Consider the following 19,398-nt stretch of genomic DNA (forward strand, 5'->3'; position numbering starts at 1 on the left):
TGTACCTCTGACCTTAGTTTGGTATAATTATAGCCTAGAATAATATAAAAAAGCATGCTACAATAATTTGGGATTGTAAACACTTTTTTTAAATTAACTTTTTAATTGGAAAATGTATTTATTTCATATTTAATTGGAAAATGTATTTATTTCATATTTGCATAACTCAGTAATAAGTGAACACAGTTTGGTCATTCTTTAGAAACACAAACACACACCAATCACCTTAAACTCAGACTAAGCATTAAAAATGTTGTCCTGAATGAGCATGTTTCAGAGTGCATGCTAACAGGAAATTTACATTTGAAAGTGACTTTCAGCCATAACTATAATGGTTGCTACATATGACTGCTATAATATAGTTTGGCTAGTACAATCACTCAGCAGCAGAGAATTGAATTTCCAAGTGTAATAGATGTCTAGTCTTCACTAAAAAAAATTCTGCATAGAAAGGAAGAGTCTCTGGTTTGGGAATAAATCAGAATTGTTTTCTGGGCTGCTAGCGAGCGGTTGTGCTTCAGGGGTCTCTTGATCTCCAGTATGAAAGTTAGACACGATTGTGTGGGCAGCCAGAGATCTCATCCACCTTCCAAGCTTATTGCTTCATGGACTTCCATTAAAGCTAGTATCAGAGAAGACAAGGCAGTGCTGTGATGGGGGTGAATAGGACTGTCACCTGCATCTCCCTTTTTGTCTGTTGACCTCTTAGGTGGCTGAGGTGAACCCTAATGGGGATTCTAGGGTTCACTGCTACCAGGCAATATATGTTCAAATACAATTTGCCTTGTCTACATTAGGGGGTTTAAATGTATTAGTTAAAATGTGGTAACATATTTTTAAAATACACCTTTCATCCTTATATAGACAAGCCCAATCTGTCTCTAAACTTTTACATACATCTATCCTCAGAAGGAAGCAATTACTTCTGATTGGCATTTCCTTTGTTCTTGGTTACAAGAAAGCAGTGGCCCTGACTACCTGAGGGAAATTTGTATCCATCTAGATGGCTACACCACAGAACCCCCTTAATGTATATGTGTTTCACAGAAGTAAACTGCACTGGGGAAATCCCTTAGGGGCTTGAACTAGTGTAACTTGATTGATGTAGTTGGACCATTGATAATTTCCTTAATGTATACAGGGCTTCAGTCTCTCTGCACCCATTTTTAAATGGCCTCTCAAAGAGGTTGAATGGATTTTCTTCAGAAAATTTCTTTTACCAATTTTCACCTCATATGAAAAATAAATTGACAAATACCAGGTTCTCTGTCACAAGGAAAGTGGGACTCATGAAAAACTTGGCTGGAGGGAAAGTATCAGGCCACAGACAGAAGTACACAAGGAAATTTGCTTGCCATCAAAAATAGTCGAGAACTCTTTGAACATTGTGGATTAATATACTCATCAGCAGTTTCTTCTTCCTCACCCCAACATGTAACCCAATTCCTTCCAAACAAAAGGAAGTATTTTTTTCACAAAATGCACAGTCAACCTGTGGAACTCCTTACTAGAGGATATTGTGAAGGCCAAGATTATAGCAGGGTTCAAAAAAGAACTAGATACGTTCATGGAGGATAGGTCCATCAACAGCTATTAGCCTGGCTGAGCAGGGATGGTGTCTCTAGCCTCTGTTTTCCAGAAGCTGGGAATAGGCAACGGGGCTGGATCATTTGATGATTACCTGTTCTGTTCATTCCCTCAGAAGCACCTGGCATTGGCCGTTGTTGAAAGACAGGATACTGAGCTAGATGGACCTTTGGTCTGACCTAGTATGGCTGTTCTTATGTTCCCAGCTGATCTCACCCTTGCCAATCAGTTATGCCTTTCCAGGTTCCTAAATTTCCTCGGTTTTCTCCATACTAGAGTCCCTTTTTCTTTTCTATTCCTGCCATAGTTTTCTTCATGTTTTGTCACTGCTATAGTTCTCCATTGACTCTCTATTTGACACTAACATCCACTTTGCCCACTAATTGTGCAGCATTAAGGTTCGAAGCTGACAACAGGGAGACAAATTATTTGGATCCTGGAGAGTTCCTGACAGTAGGGGGATGAGGTAGGTTGATACTCCAGGGAAAAGTCCTGCCCTGTGACTCTCAGTTCCTCGGAAACCATCACCAGGCTAGGAAACTTTCCCAGATCCTTGAAATAATTGTAAAAGAGCCAGTTTTATATCTACTGTATACTCCTCTAACTGAGCTGATGACTATTATGTTATCTCACCAGAAAATAAATGTACCCCCTGTATATGGTTGCTTCTTACATGTCTGTCTTATAAATCACAGAGTAGTGCACCTACTTTAAAATTAAAATTTGCTAACTAGAAATGAACCTGGTGCTTATGAGGCATGACCAGGCATAACTAATAAATAGCTCTTTCACTTGAGAGTTAGGCAGTTCTGTAACTCATGGAAATAATTTATAGTTTGTTAACTCACGGACAGTAATTTGGCTTTGCCATTCTGGGTATCATTTTAAAATGGTACAATGTGGAACTTGCTGATATCGTACCATGATTCTTTCTGTGCTATAAAAGACTTGCTTGAAATGTAACAGGAATCGGGTTCAGTCTGGGTGAGTAATTAGGATGCTGAAATTTACAATACTTTTGGAGCTCTCCATTGGACAGGAATCTTACCAGTTTCAAGACCATGTTTTGGGGAGAAACAAAGGGAAGAGAAAATGGTGTGGATGTAGATGACTTTCTAGTGGTAGGCAGTTCAATGTGTCTGGAATAGGACTTAGCTAGGAAGCTGGGTTTAATTGTGTGCTTGTCTTAGGGGAAGCACAACTGCTGCCTATTACAATATTGGGCACTACGAAGGTTTGGCAGCTCAGGGGGAGGAACATAGATGTTTTTTGTGGACTGGCCACACTCTTCCCTGCACATTCTCCTGCTTTCCTGATAGCTTGTGTTCTGGGCATTCATTCTCCTATCTATCCTGCACTCTCACCATATAACTGTATCTTTGCCACCTACTCTTCCATAGTGCTCCCTGCATATTCTAGGAATGCGGTCTTATACCACGGCTATACCATGAATTCCCAATTCAAAATGTGGGAGGAAGAAAAGAAAAACAGAGTTACTATGCAGATAAGCTATTTGCTAGTTTTTGGTACCAACATGGCTCCAACGCTGCAGACAAGTTTTTGGTATGGTATTTCCCTCTATGTTTTATCTACACTCACACAAACTCCCTCCCCCTCTGGGCCACCTTTATTGTGCATGCACCAGTTAGAACAAACATGTCTCACTAACTTTCAAGGGTAAAAAAACCTCACTTCTTCACCCACGAAAGCTTATGCCCAAATAAATCTGTTAGTCTTTAAGGTGCCACCGGACTCCTTGTTGTTCTTCTGTATACAGACTAACAGGGCTACCTCCTGATACATTACACCATTATCAGGAGAGCATTCTATACCTTTCATATAGGTATAGTAAGACCTGCTTCTCACTCTTCTCCCCCCAGCACTCCTGTAAACATTATTCTTCTTCCATTCATGCTCTGCTGTGTAATCGCTTCCCTGACCCTTACTGAATCGTGGTTTTCAGGGCTATAATTCCACTCTATAATTCTGAATGATCATGGAAATTTATGGCACTGTAAACATGATTTAAATTAATAATTATCCCAGTGTGACTGTTGAGCTACCCACTCAGCCCTAGAGATGGTTCTTCCTGCTCCAGTGTGAGGTTTTTTGAGACAGCAGTGTAGGGCAGAGTTTCCCAAACAGTAGGTCTCAACCCATGAGTGTGTTGCAGGAAGGTTCTAGATGGGTTGCCACATCCAGGGCTAGATTAACCCATCACTGGGCCCTGGCCTAGCCAAACATTTACTTTTTCCAGCTTGATGCAGACAGGAGACCCCAGCAGATTGTGGGGGCAGTTGGAGAGTGAACCCACCCTGCATTCACCCTGCTGTGGCAGGTTCCGGCCTGCCTCCCCATTCCAGGTGGTGTGGCTTGGTGCACCATTCAGGTTTGGCCTAGCGATCCCTCCATGACACTCACTCAAATTTGGCCTGGCCGCCCCTCCATCATGACAGAGGGGCTTTTGGGCAAAAACAGAGGGGCGCTGTGACCCTCTGCACCTCATTGCAACACCCAGAGCATGAAGTCGGGCCCAGCCTTGTGAGACAGGAGCTGCTGTTGAGGGGTTAGTGCGTGGGATTGGGGGTTGCCAGGGTAGAGGGTGAATATATGTAATGGTGAGTCGCGAAAAAAGACAAAAGGTAGTTGGTGGGTCGCCTTAGTAAAAAGTTTGGAAACCCTTGATGTAGGGTATATTGCACTACTGCAGCCCTGATTCCCAAGTTTTTGAGCCTGCATCTTTCACCAGCTCTAAATTCAATGAATTTATTTAAAAAAAAAATCCAAATGCTGTGCATAAGGAACATTATTCCCTTACTTGCTATATAGAGGGATTTCATTTTTTTAAAGTAATATTAGTAACTCTCACAGTACTAGGGTCACATTTGTATACCTTTAATTCTTCATTTCCAATATCTAGTGTGCATAGCATAACATTTAGAAGTATTAGCCTTAAATTAAGATGAACCTCAGCCAAATCATTTTGAAAAAAAAGCTTTTTTTCCTACAAATATTTTTGTTTTGAAACATATTGAGGTTTTATTTCCTCTCATAGTCTGGTGTGAATTCTGCTTTCTTTTGTACTGTTTTTTAATGCCCCTACCCAAAGGCATCCTGTATCCATTAATGCACATTCCACCAACTCGCCCTTCCATGTTCCCACAACACTCTGTATTGATTCTCTGTTGTCAGCACCACCACTATCTGGCAGAAACATTAAAATTCACCTGCTTAAGGGCTTGCTCCAACTCCTGCTGAAATCAATGGAATGACTCCCATGGACTTCAGTCCGAGGTGGACTGGGGCCATATCCTGAGATGCTTATTTGGGCAAAATTCCCACTGGAGTCAATGGAAGTTTTGTTTCAGTAAAGACTGCAGGATGGGGCAATAAAAAGCCATCTGGAAAGCTTAAATATGCTTAGAAAAGGTCATTTAGAAAGTTTATAAAAGTAAAATTCCATATTGTATATTTAAAATTAATCAACAAAGGATGCTCTTGAACAGGTTTGTGTGGTAAGCTAGGAGCACCCTAGAATATAGTAATTTTATTTCTTTTCTTTGAATGGTTGCACACATGTGTTCTCTCAGGTGTCTCCATGCCCAGTGTGCCGAAGCCAGAGAACTTTGCACAGCAGTACTCTTTGGGAAGGCACATGTATGCATTTCACTGTGGGAGGTAAGGCAGTTGTCATTGCCCTGAGGACTTCGTGAGTTTCAAAAGAACATCGTTTATAGGGAGGGTTACCCTCCCTGGGGTTGAAGGTTGAAGAATGTCCACCAGTTTATAGACAAACTCGGCTTGGATGCTCAAGGCTGTAGCCATTTTCCTCAGATGGCTGTGGTAAAGCTTAAAGTCTTCTGAAACAGGTGAAGATGAGTGGAATTATCTGCTGAGGATGACGACAAAGGAAGTGAAGCAAGTAAACTTTCCTGTGAGAAGGCTTGTCTCTGTGATAATGGGTCAGGTTCAGTGGGAGCAATATCAGTCTCTCTGTCCAATCCAGGTGAGACAATAGAAGGATTCAGTGACCTTGCTCTGGCATGAGTGAATGATTGGGACCTTGCAGAGCAAAGGAAGCCCCAAGGATTCCAAGGAGGCCAATGAGAAAATTAATATGGCACAGGAGGCCGGTATGTACCAGGCCAAGAACTTCTGTCTTCGCTGCAGTGTCAGTCTTAATACTGGTGCTGATCCTCCAGAGAAAGTCTAGAGGACTTCCATTGTCAGTACTTGGAAAGAGATGGAGAAGGTAGAGAAGGATTCTGAGCCTAAGGGAGAGGAATCTCCCGAACAGTCTGCAGGCAGTGGAGGGGTCAAACCTGCCAGGGCCCCGATTTGTCTGTAGTCCAGTGAGAAGAGTGCATCGGTACAGAAGATTGTATGATGGTGTCGTACTGTTTGGGATATTGAGGCTGCACTGAAATTCAGTATGGGGAAAGTCATTGGTACCAGTGCAGAAGTCAGTACTGTATCTGAAAAACAGGTTGGCAACGAAGGGGTGGAGCTGGGATTAGTATCACTGGGGTTGAAGATTATGTCAGTACTGAAGTAGGGTGCCTCAATGGACGGAAGAATCCCATGCATAGGACAGAAGAATCCCATGCTTAGGACGGAAGAATCCCATGCATTGCTACAGACTAGGGACCGAATGGCTAGGCAGCAGTTCTGCAGAAAAGGACCTAGGGGTCACAGTGGACAAGAAGCTGGATATGAGTCAACAGTGTGCTCTTGTTGCCAAGAAGGCTAACGGCATTTTGGGCTGTATAAGTAGGGGCATTGCCAGCAGATCGAGGAACGTGATCGTTCCCCTTTATTCGACATTGGTGAGGCCTCATCTGGAATACTGTGTCCAGTTTTGGGCCCCACACTACAAGAAGGATGTGGAAAAATTGGAAAGAGTCCAACGGAGGGCAACAAAAATGATTAGGGGTCTGGAGCACATGACTTATGAGGAGAGGCTGAGGGAACTGGGATTGTTTAGTCTCCAGAAGAGAAGAATGAGGGGGGATTTGATAGCAGCCTTCAACTACCTGAAGGGGGGTTCCAAAGAGGATGGAGCTCGGCTCTTCTCAGTGGTGGCAGATGACAGAACAAGGAGCAATGGTCTCAAGTTGCAGTGGGGGAGGTCCAAGTTGGATATTAGGAAAAACTATTTCACTAGGAGGGTGGTGAAACACTGGAATGCGTTACCTAGGGAGGTGGTGGAGTCTCCTTCCTTGGAGGTTTTTAAGTCCCGGCTTGACAAAGCCCTGGCTGAGATGATTTAGTTGGGAATTGGTCCTGCTTTGAGCAGGGGGTTGGACTAGATGACCTCTTGAGGTCCCTTCCAACCCTGATATCCTATGATTCTATGAATGCCAATGATAGGATTGGATTCATCTTTTTAGCAGGCCTCTTAACTGGTATTGAGGGAGACTCTGGCAACGGACCATAGTCCAGAGTAATCAACTGGGGCAAGCCTGGGACCACAGAGGGCAACACCACAGCTGAGGACTCCTGTATCAGAAGAGAGTCCAGGATGGATAGGCAAAATAAATCAGCTGCTGCCTGAAAAGCCAGTGGGGTCAATATAGTAAATGCCAAAACCAATGTAGTCTGTACCAGATGCAATGGACATCCCACAGACAGTATTGGAGTCAGTGGTATGAGACCAGTCTATTCTTGCCTCTGTAGTGGGTAGTGCTCTATCTTGGGCACTCGAAGAGTCTTTGCAATGTCCCACACTCCTCCTAGAAGAGGAGGAAGAATCTCTCTCATTCCTGGAATGGCTCTGATTATTCTTTAGTTCTCTTCCTCCAAAGATCAGAGGAAGGATAATGGTCCCTTCTTCTCTATAGAGAAGAATTTGAGTCTGGTGGTCTGTCAGAGACTAGCGCCAGTTCTGAAGTAGTTTGATGTCCTGGAGGGAGCTGAAGTATGCCTCAGTGCTTGTTCCATGAGATGTTTCTTCAGGCATAGATGCCTGGCAACTTGTATTCTCCTTTTGAATGACTGGCAGATAGAGCACTTTACTTTACTGTGCCCTTCTCCAAGCAACAAGCATTGAGTATAGGGGGTTGCTATTCCAGATAGCCACCCCACATAAGACAGTGCTTAAAACCTGGGGAAGACATAGCACCAGGTTTATTATCTAACAAACAACTAATAATACTACTAAAGCTAACTAACTAAATAACTAAGGGGTACTACTAAGCTAAAACTAACTATTTACAAAGCACACAGAGAAATCTCACTGTGGCACAGCAACCATGAGGAAAAATAAGTATGCAGAGCTCTGATTCAGGCCATGGTTGGTAAGAAGGAACTGTGAATGGGGTGGGGGAAGGGAAAGGGTGTCAGGGCGTTGCCAGCCTCGGGAGGGGCTGCAGTCTGGGATCTCTGACTGATGCCTTCCCACTGAACTTGGGGATTGGTGCTATTGTATGTTCCCCCCTATTTTGCTCATCCGTCAGGTCATTCTCAAACTGAAGCTGGATCATGCCATACGGATAACTCACTGAACCTGCCTGGCCAAGACAGTATTGGTTCTCCAAGCTTTACAGGCTCTTGGTCCAACCTCTCAGACTTCTTCCCTTCCTTCCAGGCCTACTGTTCAAACATTATGGTCAGCTGTAGCATCTAGGTCTGAGCAATCTGCATCTCGTGGCGAGGATGCAGTACAGTTAGATCAGGTGGGAAAGAGCTGTACTGAGGCAGTCCAACAGGTTCTAAATAGTGGGAAGCTATTTACTAGATCAGCTTATTTGGGCAAGTGGATATGCTTTTCAGTTTGGTCATTGGCTCAGGGAATTCAGTCGGTACTAGCCTGGATTCATGACATTTTGGATACCTGTTCTATTTTAAATCATCAGGTCTGTCAATCAGCTCATTAAGGGTCCATTTGGTAGTGTTGACAGGATTTCATTCCTTGATCCAAGGGAAATCGGCATTTTCTACCCTGATGGTTGTTAGGTTTCTGAAAAGAATCTGTTCCCCTGTGGGACCTTAACACTGTGCTTGCTTCTCTAGTAGGGCCTCCATTCAAGCCTCTAGCAACCTGCTTTCTGTTTCTCCTGTGCCAGAAGATGGCCTTTCTTATTGCTCTAACATCAGCAAGGAGGTAAATGAACTGCAGGACCTAATGGCAAAACCTCTCTTCAGGCCACATCCAAAATTTTTGACCCAAGTGGTTTCACCTTTTCACCTTAGCCAAACAATGTGCTTGCCTGTATTTTTTTCCTAAGATACACTTGAATGCAGATGAACAGTGACTTCATACCTTGGATATACTACAAACCTTGCTTTTCTATCCGGACAGGAGTCAATCATTTTGATTACCATCCTGGCTTTTTGTCTCCCATGTGGACCAGATGAGAGGTCAAGCAGATTTGGCACAAACAATTTCAAGATGGATTATTTCCTGTATCACAATGGCATATTGTATAGCAAATGCCACACGTCCACAAAGGCTTTTGGCTCATTCAATGAGCCAAAGCCACATCTGTGGTATTTCTCAGGAATATTCCCATATTGGACATAATCGGAGCTGCAACTTGGTCTTCCATGCGTATCTTTGCCAAACACTATACCATAATGATTGCTTCTAGGTCAGATGCAAGCTTGGGAAGAACCGTTCTGCAGGCACTATTTAAGTAGACGCTGAGCCCCACCTCCTTTGTTACTGCTTCCAGATCACCACAATGGAATACACATCTGCAACCACTTGAAGAAGAAAAAATCGTTACTTGCCAGTACTGTAACTGTTCTTCGAGACGTGGGTGCAGAGGTGTGTTCCACAACTGACCCTTCATCCCCTCTGCATCAGAGTCTTCAGTCACAGATTCCAGTGTGAAGGAACTGAGGGGCATTGGGAAGGCGCCACCATTAAATAGTCTCAGGAAGGGCTGCGAAGGGGCATAGGACGCTTGTGCATAATTTTATATGAATGAGTAGTCCTGCCATTTACTTCAGTGGAGCCAGGATTTCGCCCATTGAGTTTAAACACATGCTTAAGTTTTTCTTCACAGGATAGGGGCCTGTGTTTTGAAATAGTAGGCAGGAAATACAAGTTCCCTTGCATGACTAGAAAGACATGACACTGAAGCACCTGTTAACAGTACAACCGTAAGTCTCTTCTTTTTCTACTTTTGTGAAGTGTATGCAAAATATTTAATATAATTTTTTAAAATAAATAAATTTAAGATCAATTTGTGCAAATGAATGATAACTCTAAGGACTGTTGAGGTCCTAAGGGGCCTAGGTTGAAATCCTGACCTCACTGAAGTCAATGGAAGTTTTCCTTTGATTTTATGCAGGAAGTATGTTATAGTGATTAGAACAGAAGATTGGAAGTCAGAACTTAAGATCTTCTCCTGGACTTCACACTGTCTAACTGTGGGACCTTGGGAAAGTCACTTACACCAACATTTTCAAATGTGGGTGCCCAAAGGCAGACAATCCATAATAAGGAAACTAAGTGATTGCCCTGATTTTCAGAAGTGTTTTTATGTTCTTGGATGAAATGTCACATATACAGCGGCAGAGGGTGTGGTTCTGCCCCCCCCCCCCCCCCACACACACACACACTTCCCCACATCCTTTATGTGTAGGTATGATGGCTTTTCAAGAAGATTTTTTTAATTGAAAGGTGGCCACGAATTACACATGCCCCCTCACTCCACCCCAATTTTCTTCAGTTACAAAACCTGGCTCAGCTGCTGACTAGATTTAAGTGAAAAGCTTTATTGTTATAATCCATAATAATTTATTCATTGACCTCCTCATGTGCTAATCCCATGAAGTCCAGTCTCTGGGCATAATCCTGCTTCCATAAGGAATTGTATTATTGATATAAATGGTAGAAAGATTTGGCCTTGATTTTTGGAAAAAGGAGGAGGACAAGAGGAGAACAAACAAAATGTTTTCTTCAGTTTAAAGACCAAATTGCATGCTAGTGCAGGGAAGTGACAGTGTTCAAGGAGACAGGAGAGGCAAATCTAATATCAAAAACATGTAAATAAAATATTTCTAATACTTCATATTTTATATAAAATGTAGTATCAAAAATCATGAATGCTCTGTGGGTCTGGAGTGTGATAAACAGATGGAGGATTACTCTAACCCAGAACATATTTACTTTAATGAAAAGTGAATACAATTTTATTGTAGATAGTAGTTTTCTTCTTTCATACCCAAAGCGGTTTATAAACTGTTGTATTTAGAAGGAAGAGAAAACATACTTATTCAAGAGACAGTGGTGTCATATTTCGCAAGCAGTCCCATTTATTTCAGTAGGGGCATTTAAGGTATAAAGATTGAGAAAAGGTGGCAGAATGCATTCTCAGTCCTAACTCAGATGAGCTGTTATTGACTTCAGTGTGACTTGGCCTGATAAGATAATTCAAGATTTGACCCTATGTTAATGCTACTTCAATGTAGCGGAGATAAAAATCTCCATAACTGCAGAACTAGTGGGTTTGTGATGTTAAATTGCAAAGGAAGTGAAGCCTAGATTAAATGAAAGGGGAAGGGATATTTATTCAGGCTGTTTAAAACTTGTTTTGTTTTCTTCTTGTTAACACCTATTGAAATTCAAACACCTGAAAAATGTTTGGAAGAAAAGTTTTTCTTTTAAAATTCAATACCCCAGCTCTTCATTTAAAGTTTGAGAGAGTTCTAACTCCCCATGTCTGGGTCATCTAGAGAACATTGCTCCTGAAAAATAAGAAAGATATGGTTTGATATTCCTGATATTGCTGAGATTACAAACAATCAAAGGAATAAATCACCTTTTACAAAATTGTTTTTAACAAACTTTTATAATACATCACAAAGATGGGGAAAAAGGAGGGAGGAGCAGGGAGTGGGTGCAAGAAATCTCATTTTTCTTTACTTCCCAGAACTCTTTTAAGGTTTAAACAGCATTGTCAGCCATACTACAACACAACCTGGATTTTTTCCAATATGTGTTTTACAGCAGAAGCAGTAAAACAAATATAATATATACTTAATCAGTAAAACAAAAATAGAAACACAGGAAATCCTGTACTGGATAAGACCAGTGGTCCAGCTGTGAAAATGGCCATTACCAAATGCTTCAGAGGAAGGTACAAAAATCCTCATAATAGATTATTATGAAATAACATACCCATAGGGGAAGCTTCTTCCTAACCCCCAGCCAATTAGTAGCTGGTTTATATCCTGAAGCTTGTGTAGGGTTGCCAGGCATCCAGTTTTTGACCGGAACACCCGGTCAAAAAGGGACCATGGCAGCTCTGGTCAGCAGTTAAAAGTCAGGTCAGCAGCACAGCTGGGGCCTGGGGCTCAGGCAGACTCCCTACCTGCCCTGACTCTGCACTGCTCTTGAAAGCAGCCACCAGGTCCCTGCGACCCCTAGTGCTGGGGTGTCCAGGGACTGGGAGGCTCTGTGTGCTGCCCCCGCCCTGAGTACCAGTTCTGCAGCTCCCATTGGCCAGGAACTACAACCAATGGGAGTTGCGGGGGGCGGTACCTACGGGTGCAAAGGCAGCACACACAATGCAGAACCGCCTGGCCACCCATGTGCCTAGAGGTTGTAGGGACCTGGCAGCCACTTCCTCAGAGCCACAGTATGCATCACCAGGACCCTGCATTCCCACCCACGCACTCCAAGTCCTTGGCCAAGCCCAGAGCCCCCTCCTGCACCTCAAAGCCCTCACCCCCAGCCCTGTGCCCCAGCCCGGAGTCCCGTCCCACACCCAAACCGCTCATCCCCGGTTCAGCCCAGAGCCCACACCCCCAACCAGAGCCCTCACCCCGCCTGCACCCCAATCCCCTGCCCCAGCCTGGAGCCCCTCCTGCTCTCCAAATCCCTCATTCTTGGCCCCACAGCAGAGCCTGCACACCTAGCCCAGAGCCCAGATCCTTTCCCGCACCCCAACTTCCTGCCCCAGCTTGGTGAAAGTGAGTGTGGGTGGTGGGGAAGAGTGAGCAGTGGGGGGATGGAGTGAGCAGGGGGCAGAGCCTCAGAGAAGGGTGAGGAATGAGCGGGGCTTCAGAAAAGGGGCGGGGGCAGGGTATTTGATTTTGTGTGATTAGAAAGTTGGCAACCCTAAGCATGTGGGTTTCTATTCCACACCCATCCTCCCACCCACACAATGTAATGGATATTCTCAATAATATTTTTTTAATTTTGCTGTCAGAAAATTATTTTTTGCATGCAGTGCAGCCAAGGAAATATTGCTGAAATCTTAGGGCTTGGTTCTCCCCTCTGGAGCTCAAACAGAATGGAGAAGTACAGCTGCAGAAAGCCTGTTGTGGCTGAGCCAGAGCCACGAGAAGCAGCTCTAACTTACTGCACTAGTATAAGTTACTTCAGGGAACTTAGGACGTTGGAAGATCATCTCTGCCATGTCCCCCCTACACCTCCAAGACATGCCCTCTCCCTTTGCTTTGGGGTTTGGGGAGGGGGCTGGCACAGGAGTTGGTGACTCTGGCTGAGTATATTCCCCCTAAAAAAATCACTTTTTCTGATTTTCCTGAACACTGATCAAATTTAAATAATAAAACACTTCTGAATACCTTTCCCAGGATTACACTTCTAACTAACAACCCAGTTAGCAGACTTATATACATCAATTATTAGAATGAGGCACTTCCTGTTACCTAGATTTTACTAGAAACCAACCCAGGGTTACACTTATATTGGTTTTATTAAATGCCGCTATTGGATCAAATAGAAAAGGGATGTAGCTTGTTCATTCAACTCATTCATACCCTCATGCACCCACACTCTCACACAGGTGAAGAGTTACCAGAGACAGCAGAGGAAGCTGAGAAGCCAAAGCATAGTAGATCTGCTGTGTCTGTCTGTGGTCACGGATCCAGGTCAAGAAGAAGAGGGCTTGAGAGCGTGCTTCCTTCCTTTGATTGGAACTGGGCGGCTCCTGTCACGTACACTAAGGCTACGTCCTCACTATTGGGGGGGGGTCGATTTAAGATACGCAAATTCAGCTACGCGAATAGCATAGCTGAATTCGATGTATCCGAGCCGACTTACCCCGCTGTGAGGACGGCGGCAAATCGACCTCCGCGGCTCCCCCGTCGACAGCGCTTACTCCTACCTGCACTGGTGAAGTACAAGCGTCGATTCGGGGATCAATTGTCACGTCCCGACGAGACGCGATAATTCGATTCCTGAGAGATCGATTTCTACCCGCCGATTCAGGCGGGTAGTGAAGACATAGCCTTAGTATTCCTTCTGTGTCTGTCACCAAGAAGCATTCCCAGACCTCGTTCTTTTCACACATACCAGGTTCTTCTTTTCTTTACAGCACCCCATGATAGCCTTCTCAGGGCAGATTTCATCAGACACACCTGGCTCCGGGCTCTTTTCTCCTTGCAGTTCCTCTCCGCCCAGTTCCACATACACTCCCTTGTTCACACTCTACCTGATCACATGATGGAATATTGCAAAGCTTGGAGGTTATACAAGTGGTAACTGAAAAGCTTACAAAGCTTGCAAAAGTTACAAAATTTAAAAGGCTATGCTAACAATGACTGAAAAGTATCAGGGGGTAGCCGTGTTAGTCTGTATCTACAAAAACAACAAAGAGTCTGGTGGCACCTTAAAGACTAACAGATTTATTTGGGCATAAGCTTTCGTGAGTAAAAACCTCACTTCTTCGGATGCATATGCATCCGAAGAAGTGAGGTTTTTACTCACGAAAGCTTATGCCCAAATAAATCTGTTAGTCTTTAAGGTGCCACCAGACTCTTTGTTGTTAATGACTGAAAAGTTACAAATCTTACAATCGCATTCTACTAGATTGAGCAGAGGCTTTACACAACATTTCCTTCCTACATCTGAAGTCAAACAACATAACTACTCCCAGGTCCTGTCTTGGCTCGTGTTGCACTCAGAGTGCATCTATTTATTTATTTTGAAAATACTTATTTATTTTCCTCGTGTGCACTGGGGAATTGTGTCCTTGTATAGTTGAGACAGTAATTAAAACTGGAATATTGTAATCTTCAGCAATTTAAGAATGGCGTGTTGTTTGAGTTTGTCCCCGAACAGGAAATACATTGAAGGTGGTTAAAAGAGTTGGGAGAGACTTTCTATTCAATTACTCACATGCGCCTATGTCCTTCATAAATTTAATACTATCCAGTGATATTGTCCTAGAAGTTTTTTTGCTTAGGAACTGTAGCTTCAAGTAGATTCTTGTCTGAGTAGGATATAGTAAGCTAGTAGAACTAAAAATGCTTCATTACTGGAACGCTGGATGAGATGGGAGCACTAGCTGACAATGTTGAAATAGGTGTGGCTAGCTAGCCCCTCACAAAACTGTTTTATTAATGTTATACTACCTGTCGTTTTGTTCATTCCATTTTTAAAAGTCTTCATTGTACACATTTTGTTCTACTCTGGCCTGATATATGGAACGGCTGCAGGTTCATAATCCACTTGACCTTTGTGCTACATATATCTATCCTCTTTTGAATCACCAGCCTTAGTATTAGGAACATACAGTTCATATTTGCTTTTTTGTGTTGAAGAACTAGGATGCATTGTGCAGTAGCACTGACTTGTTTTGCATCATGTAATGATGGCCTCTGAAACAAAGAAATAGGTAATTCCTTTAAAAAAGGAATCTTCATATGTTTATAATAAGGAGTCCTCACCTTTCAACATTTATGGATATTTATACTGCATGTCATTTGAAAAACCTCACTGCATGAGAGTTCTAGAATAGTATTTCTCAAAGTTTGGCGAAGTGTGAACCAGATCTTAGTAGTATCTTGTAAGCCACTTCTACTGCTGTTTATGATCATGTAATACGTCTGTGGAACCTGCAGGTATAACTTAAATTAAAAAAAAAATTTTAATGTATTTTAATGCAATTAGAAACACCCATTGACTTCAGTGGAGCCAGGATTTCACCCATATTATTATTCGGTAGTAACTGTTGATTAACTATTGAGAAAAATAATGTTGAGAATATATTTCAGAGTATATATTTGGTCAGCAGAACTTGGCCATTTGGAATGTGAACATATGAATCCAGTTGATTAGATGATGTCTCTTTGACAAAAAAGTGCTTATTGAAAATGCAAATATGACTTTCTTAGGATTACAGCGACAGGTGCTTTCCCCAGGCAAATCAAGAGTATTAATGAAAAAAATGCACTTAGATATTTAACCCATGGCACATCTAGAGTTAATGCCAATATTGAAAATCAGACTTTTTAGGCTGCAAAAGCCTTTGTTTGTTATACACTTTTTGAAAAGGGGGGACATGCATATGAGAAACATGCAGTACGTGTTTACTCAAGTTTTAAAATGAGCAGGCCTTCTCCATCACTGTAGTATTCCAGCTTTATGGCAGTGTAACTCCATTGAAATCACTTTGCTGTATATTAGTGCCTTTCATCCGGAAGGATTTCTAAACTAAAATGCAAACCATACACATTGATAATTTGTCTTGGCTGAAATGCAGCACCTTTGGAGTGAAATGTTAACAACAACATAATTGCACTAAATAACAATTACAGATAAGAAGAGTAGAAGAACTTATCTAACGGAAACTGCAGAGGAATTTGTATCAGTATAGTATATTCACCAAAGTTGCAATGTGGCCAAGGGACCAAGATTAACACTTCTGTTCCTGTGGAAAATGCCACCAGAACTTTAATGGCCACATGTTGTCAGGATCTTGATTGTACATCTTGCCCAACAGCAGTGTCTCCTAATACCACTGGTTCAGCATTGACTTAGTGGGTAGGTCCCGCCAATTTAATCACTGTCACTGTTCCTCATATAAGTGTTTCTTAGATTCATAGATTCCAAGGCCAGAAAAGATCATTGTAATCATCTAGTCTGACCTCCTGTATAACACAGGCCATAGAACATTCCCAAAATAATTCCTAGAGCATATATGTTAGAAAAACATCCAATCTCGATTTTAAAATTGTCAGCGATGGAGAATCCACCATGACCCTTGGTAAATTATTCCAGTGGAATAATAACCTTCACTGTCAACAATGTATGCCTTATTTCTAGTCTGAATTTGTCTAGCTTGCACCTTCCAGCCATTGGTGTTATACCTTTCTTTGCTAGATTGAAAAGTCCATTATTAAATATGTGTTCCCCATGTAGATGCTTACAGACCGTAATATAACCTTCTCTTTGTTAAGATCAATAGATTAAGCTCCTTGAAGTCTGTCACTTTTCTAATCCTTTAATCATTCTCGTGGCTCTTCTCTGAACCTTCTTCAATTTATCAACATCTTTCTTGAAATGTGGGCACTAGAACTGGATATAGTTTTCCATCAGTGGTCACTTCAGTGCCAATACAGAGGTAAAATAATCTCTTTACTCCTATTTGAGATTCCTCAGTTTATGCATCTCAGGATTGCATAAACTCTTTTGGCCGCAGCATTGCACTGGGGGCACATGTTCAGCTCATTATCCACCATGAGCCCCAAATCTTTTTCAAAGTCACTGCTTCCTGGGATAGAGTCAACCATTGTGTAAGTATGGCCTACATTGTTTGTTCCTAGATGTCTACATTTACATTTAGCTGCATTAAAATTCATATTGTTTGCTTGCACCCAATTTACCAAGTAATCCTGATAACTCTGAATCAGTGACCTGTCTTCTTTGTTATTTTCCACTCCCCCAATTTTTGTGTCATTTGCAAACATTAATCAGTGATGATTTTGTTTTCTTCCAGGTCATTGATACAGATGTTAAACAGTATAGGGCCAAGAACCAATCCCTGCAGGATACCACTGGAAATTCACCCGTTTGATGACAGTTTCCCATTTACAATTACATTTTGAGACCTATCACTTAGCCAGTTTTTAATCTGTTTAATGTATTCCATGTTAATTTTACATCTTTCTAGTTATTTAATCAAAATGTCATGCGGTACCAAATCAAACGCCTTAGAGCAGTCTAAGTATATTACGTCAATGCTATAGCTTATGTCAGTCAAATGTGTAATCACATCAAAAAAAAGATATCAAGCTAGTCTGACAGGATCTATTTTCATAAACCTATCTTCAAAGTCTCCCATCCAAGTAATGACAAATCTTATTTAGTTTGGGAGCGCTTCCATGATCACAGCACAAAAAGATAATGCTGCAGGCAATTGAAAAATATATCTACTTTCCGCACTGTTTAAAATTTTTAAACAGAATTTATATGAATAATTTTTTTTCAGAACAGATTTTTTTTATAGTAAATAGCACTGATAACTACACAACATGCAGGAATGAGCTCTTTTACAAATTGGCACATGTGGCATCTCTACACCAGTTCACTCAGATTCCTGGAGCCAGATTCATTGCAGTTATCTTGTTTATATTTGGCCCATTTCTTTTTTCTTTTTTTTTTTGGTTTGTGCTTTGGTTTAAGGTTTATGGATATTTTCTACATGTAAAGGATGCAAATCAGCATCTGAATAGGAATCTTTTGTTCATGCCATCAAAAAGGGAAGAATCCGAAGGCCAATTACAGTGTCAGAGGAACAGAAAGATGGGCCCTGGTGTGGGCTCCCTTCCACGGCAGTACCACTCATAGCAACACCCTCCCATCCCAGCACTGCAACTCTAATCCTGGCCCAGTACCAAGGGGAATCCCAGTGGCTCCTGCATCCCACATGGCCTGTGGCCATGGTCTGGGTGTTGCAACTTGGCAATCACTGAAATTTGGCCCATGTGCAGGAGAAACCAGAGTGGCACACCAAGTTGGAGTGCCCAGAGCAGGCATCAGGCCCGGCCATGGGAGTCCCTGGAGCCACTGCTGTTGGATGAGTCACAGACACAGGAAAAAGTCTCAGACAAACTGACAAACACTATCCATGGCTTTGTTCACACCATGACAAACCTGCAATCTTAAAAGTGATACAAACTTTCGAGCCTCCTAGGACACTCTGAGATGCATGGGCATCTTTGGAGCTGCACTAGCTATTCCTTTGCCAGTGGTTAATTAATACTCATGTAAAAATGTCCTGTAAATGAAAACTACCCTGTGTTTCCCTATAAATAAGGCAAAGATTTGTAATGCAAGGTTTGACTATTTGTATAGTATACTACAAGCTAGTTTTCAACAAAAATGTTATGCAACTCAGTGCAAGCATACTTATGGCCATATTCTACATTTATTCTATAATTTTTATCCTCAGTGAAGTGAATGGGAGTTGTGCTTAAAAATTAATGGCAGGATTGTCCTTTGAACGTTTTTATGCAGGGGAAAAGGGGAGACCTATCCACTGCTTAATTTGTAATGAAAGGGGTGCCGGGGCTCAAGCAATTTTTTTTTACATTCATAACTGATGTAGCAAGCCCAGACGTTCTGGGGCTATGAACTGTGAAGCCTAGATATGCCAGGCTCAGCCATGGCAAGCTGTGGCACAAATTAAGCACTGTACTTATCAAAATTCCGACCCATTTTGAGAAACTGATCAAAGGCATTTGTTCTGTAATACTGTAACCCTTTGCTTCTCTTTGACTAAGCATTTGGCATACAGTATACAGCTGTTACGACATTCAGTCCAGTTTCCCTTTTCTAAGCTCAAAAGAACAGTGGATTAATATTACCAACCTCCTTAACCAATGTGAAGAGTGCCCCTTTATTCTTTTCCATTCTTGTGACAAGACTAACCTCAGCAGTGCAGGGGTTGGTGGTGTTTGCATGTGGAAATGCACTAATATGGATGTTTTTCTTTGTGTGTGCATCCTTGCAGTGTTGTTTACCAGGATGGATTTTATGGTGCAGACATTTATGTAAGTATTCATTGATGTGCATGCTGTCCTTGTACATTACCAGAGTCATTCTTTTTA

General features: G+C 42.2%; 1 protein-coding gene across 50 annotated transcripts in view; it reads left to right on the forward strand.

Moving 5' to 3' along the window:
* Positions 1-19,398, forward strand: part of RBFOX1 (RNA binding fox-1 homolog 1) — a 2,478,424-nt gene that overhangs the window by 2,409,759 nt on the left and 49,267 nt on the right. For 32 of the 50 annotated variants that reach the window (XM_065558775.1, XM_008162566.4, XM_008162565.4 and 29 more), the window contains one exon: positions 19,302-19,341. The exons of the other annotated variants lie outside the window; for them this stretch is intronic. In XM_065558775.1, coding sequence (XP_065414847.1) covers positions 19,302-19,341 — 40 coding nt within the window. The remainder of the gene's footprint in view (positions 1-19,301; positions 19,342-19,398) is intronic. 50 annotated transcript variants of the gene reach the window in all.

The sequence above is a fragment of the Chrysemys picta genome, chromosome 10, assembly GCF_011386835.1.
Source record: "Chrysemys picta bellii isolate R12L10 chromosome 10, ASM1138683v2, whole genome shotgun sequence".
NCBI classification, from domain to species: domain Eukaryota; kingdom Metazoa; phylum Chordata; order Testudines; family Emydidae; genus Chrysemys; species Chrysemys picta.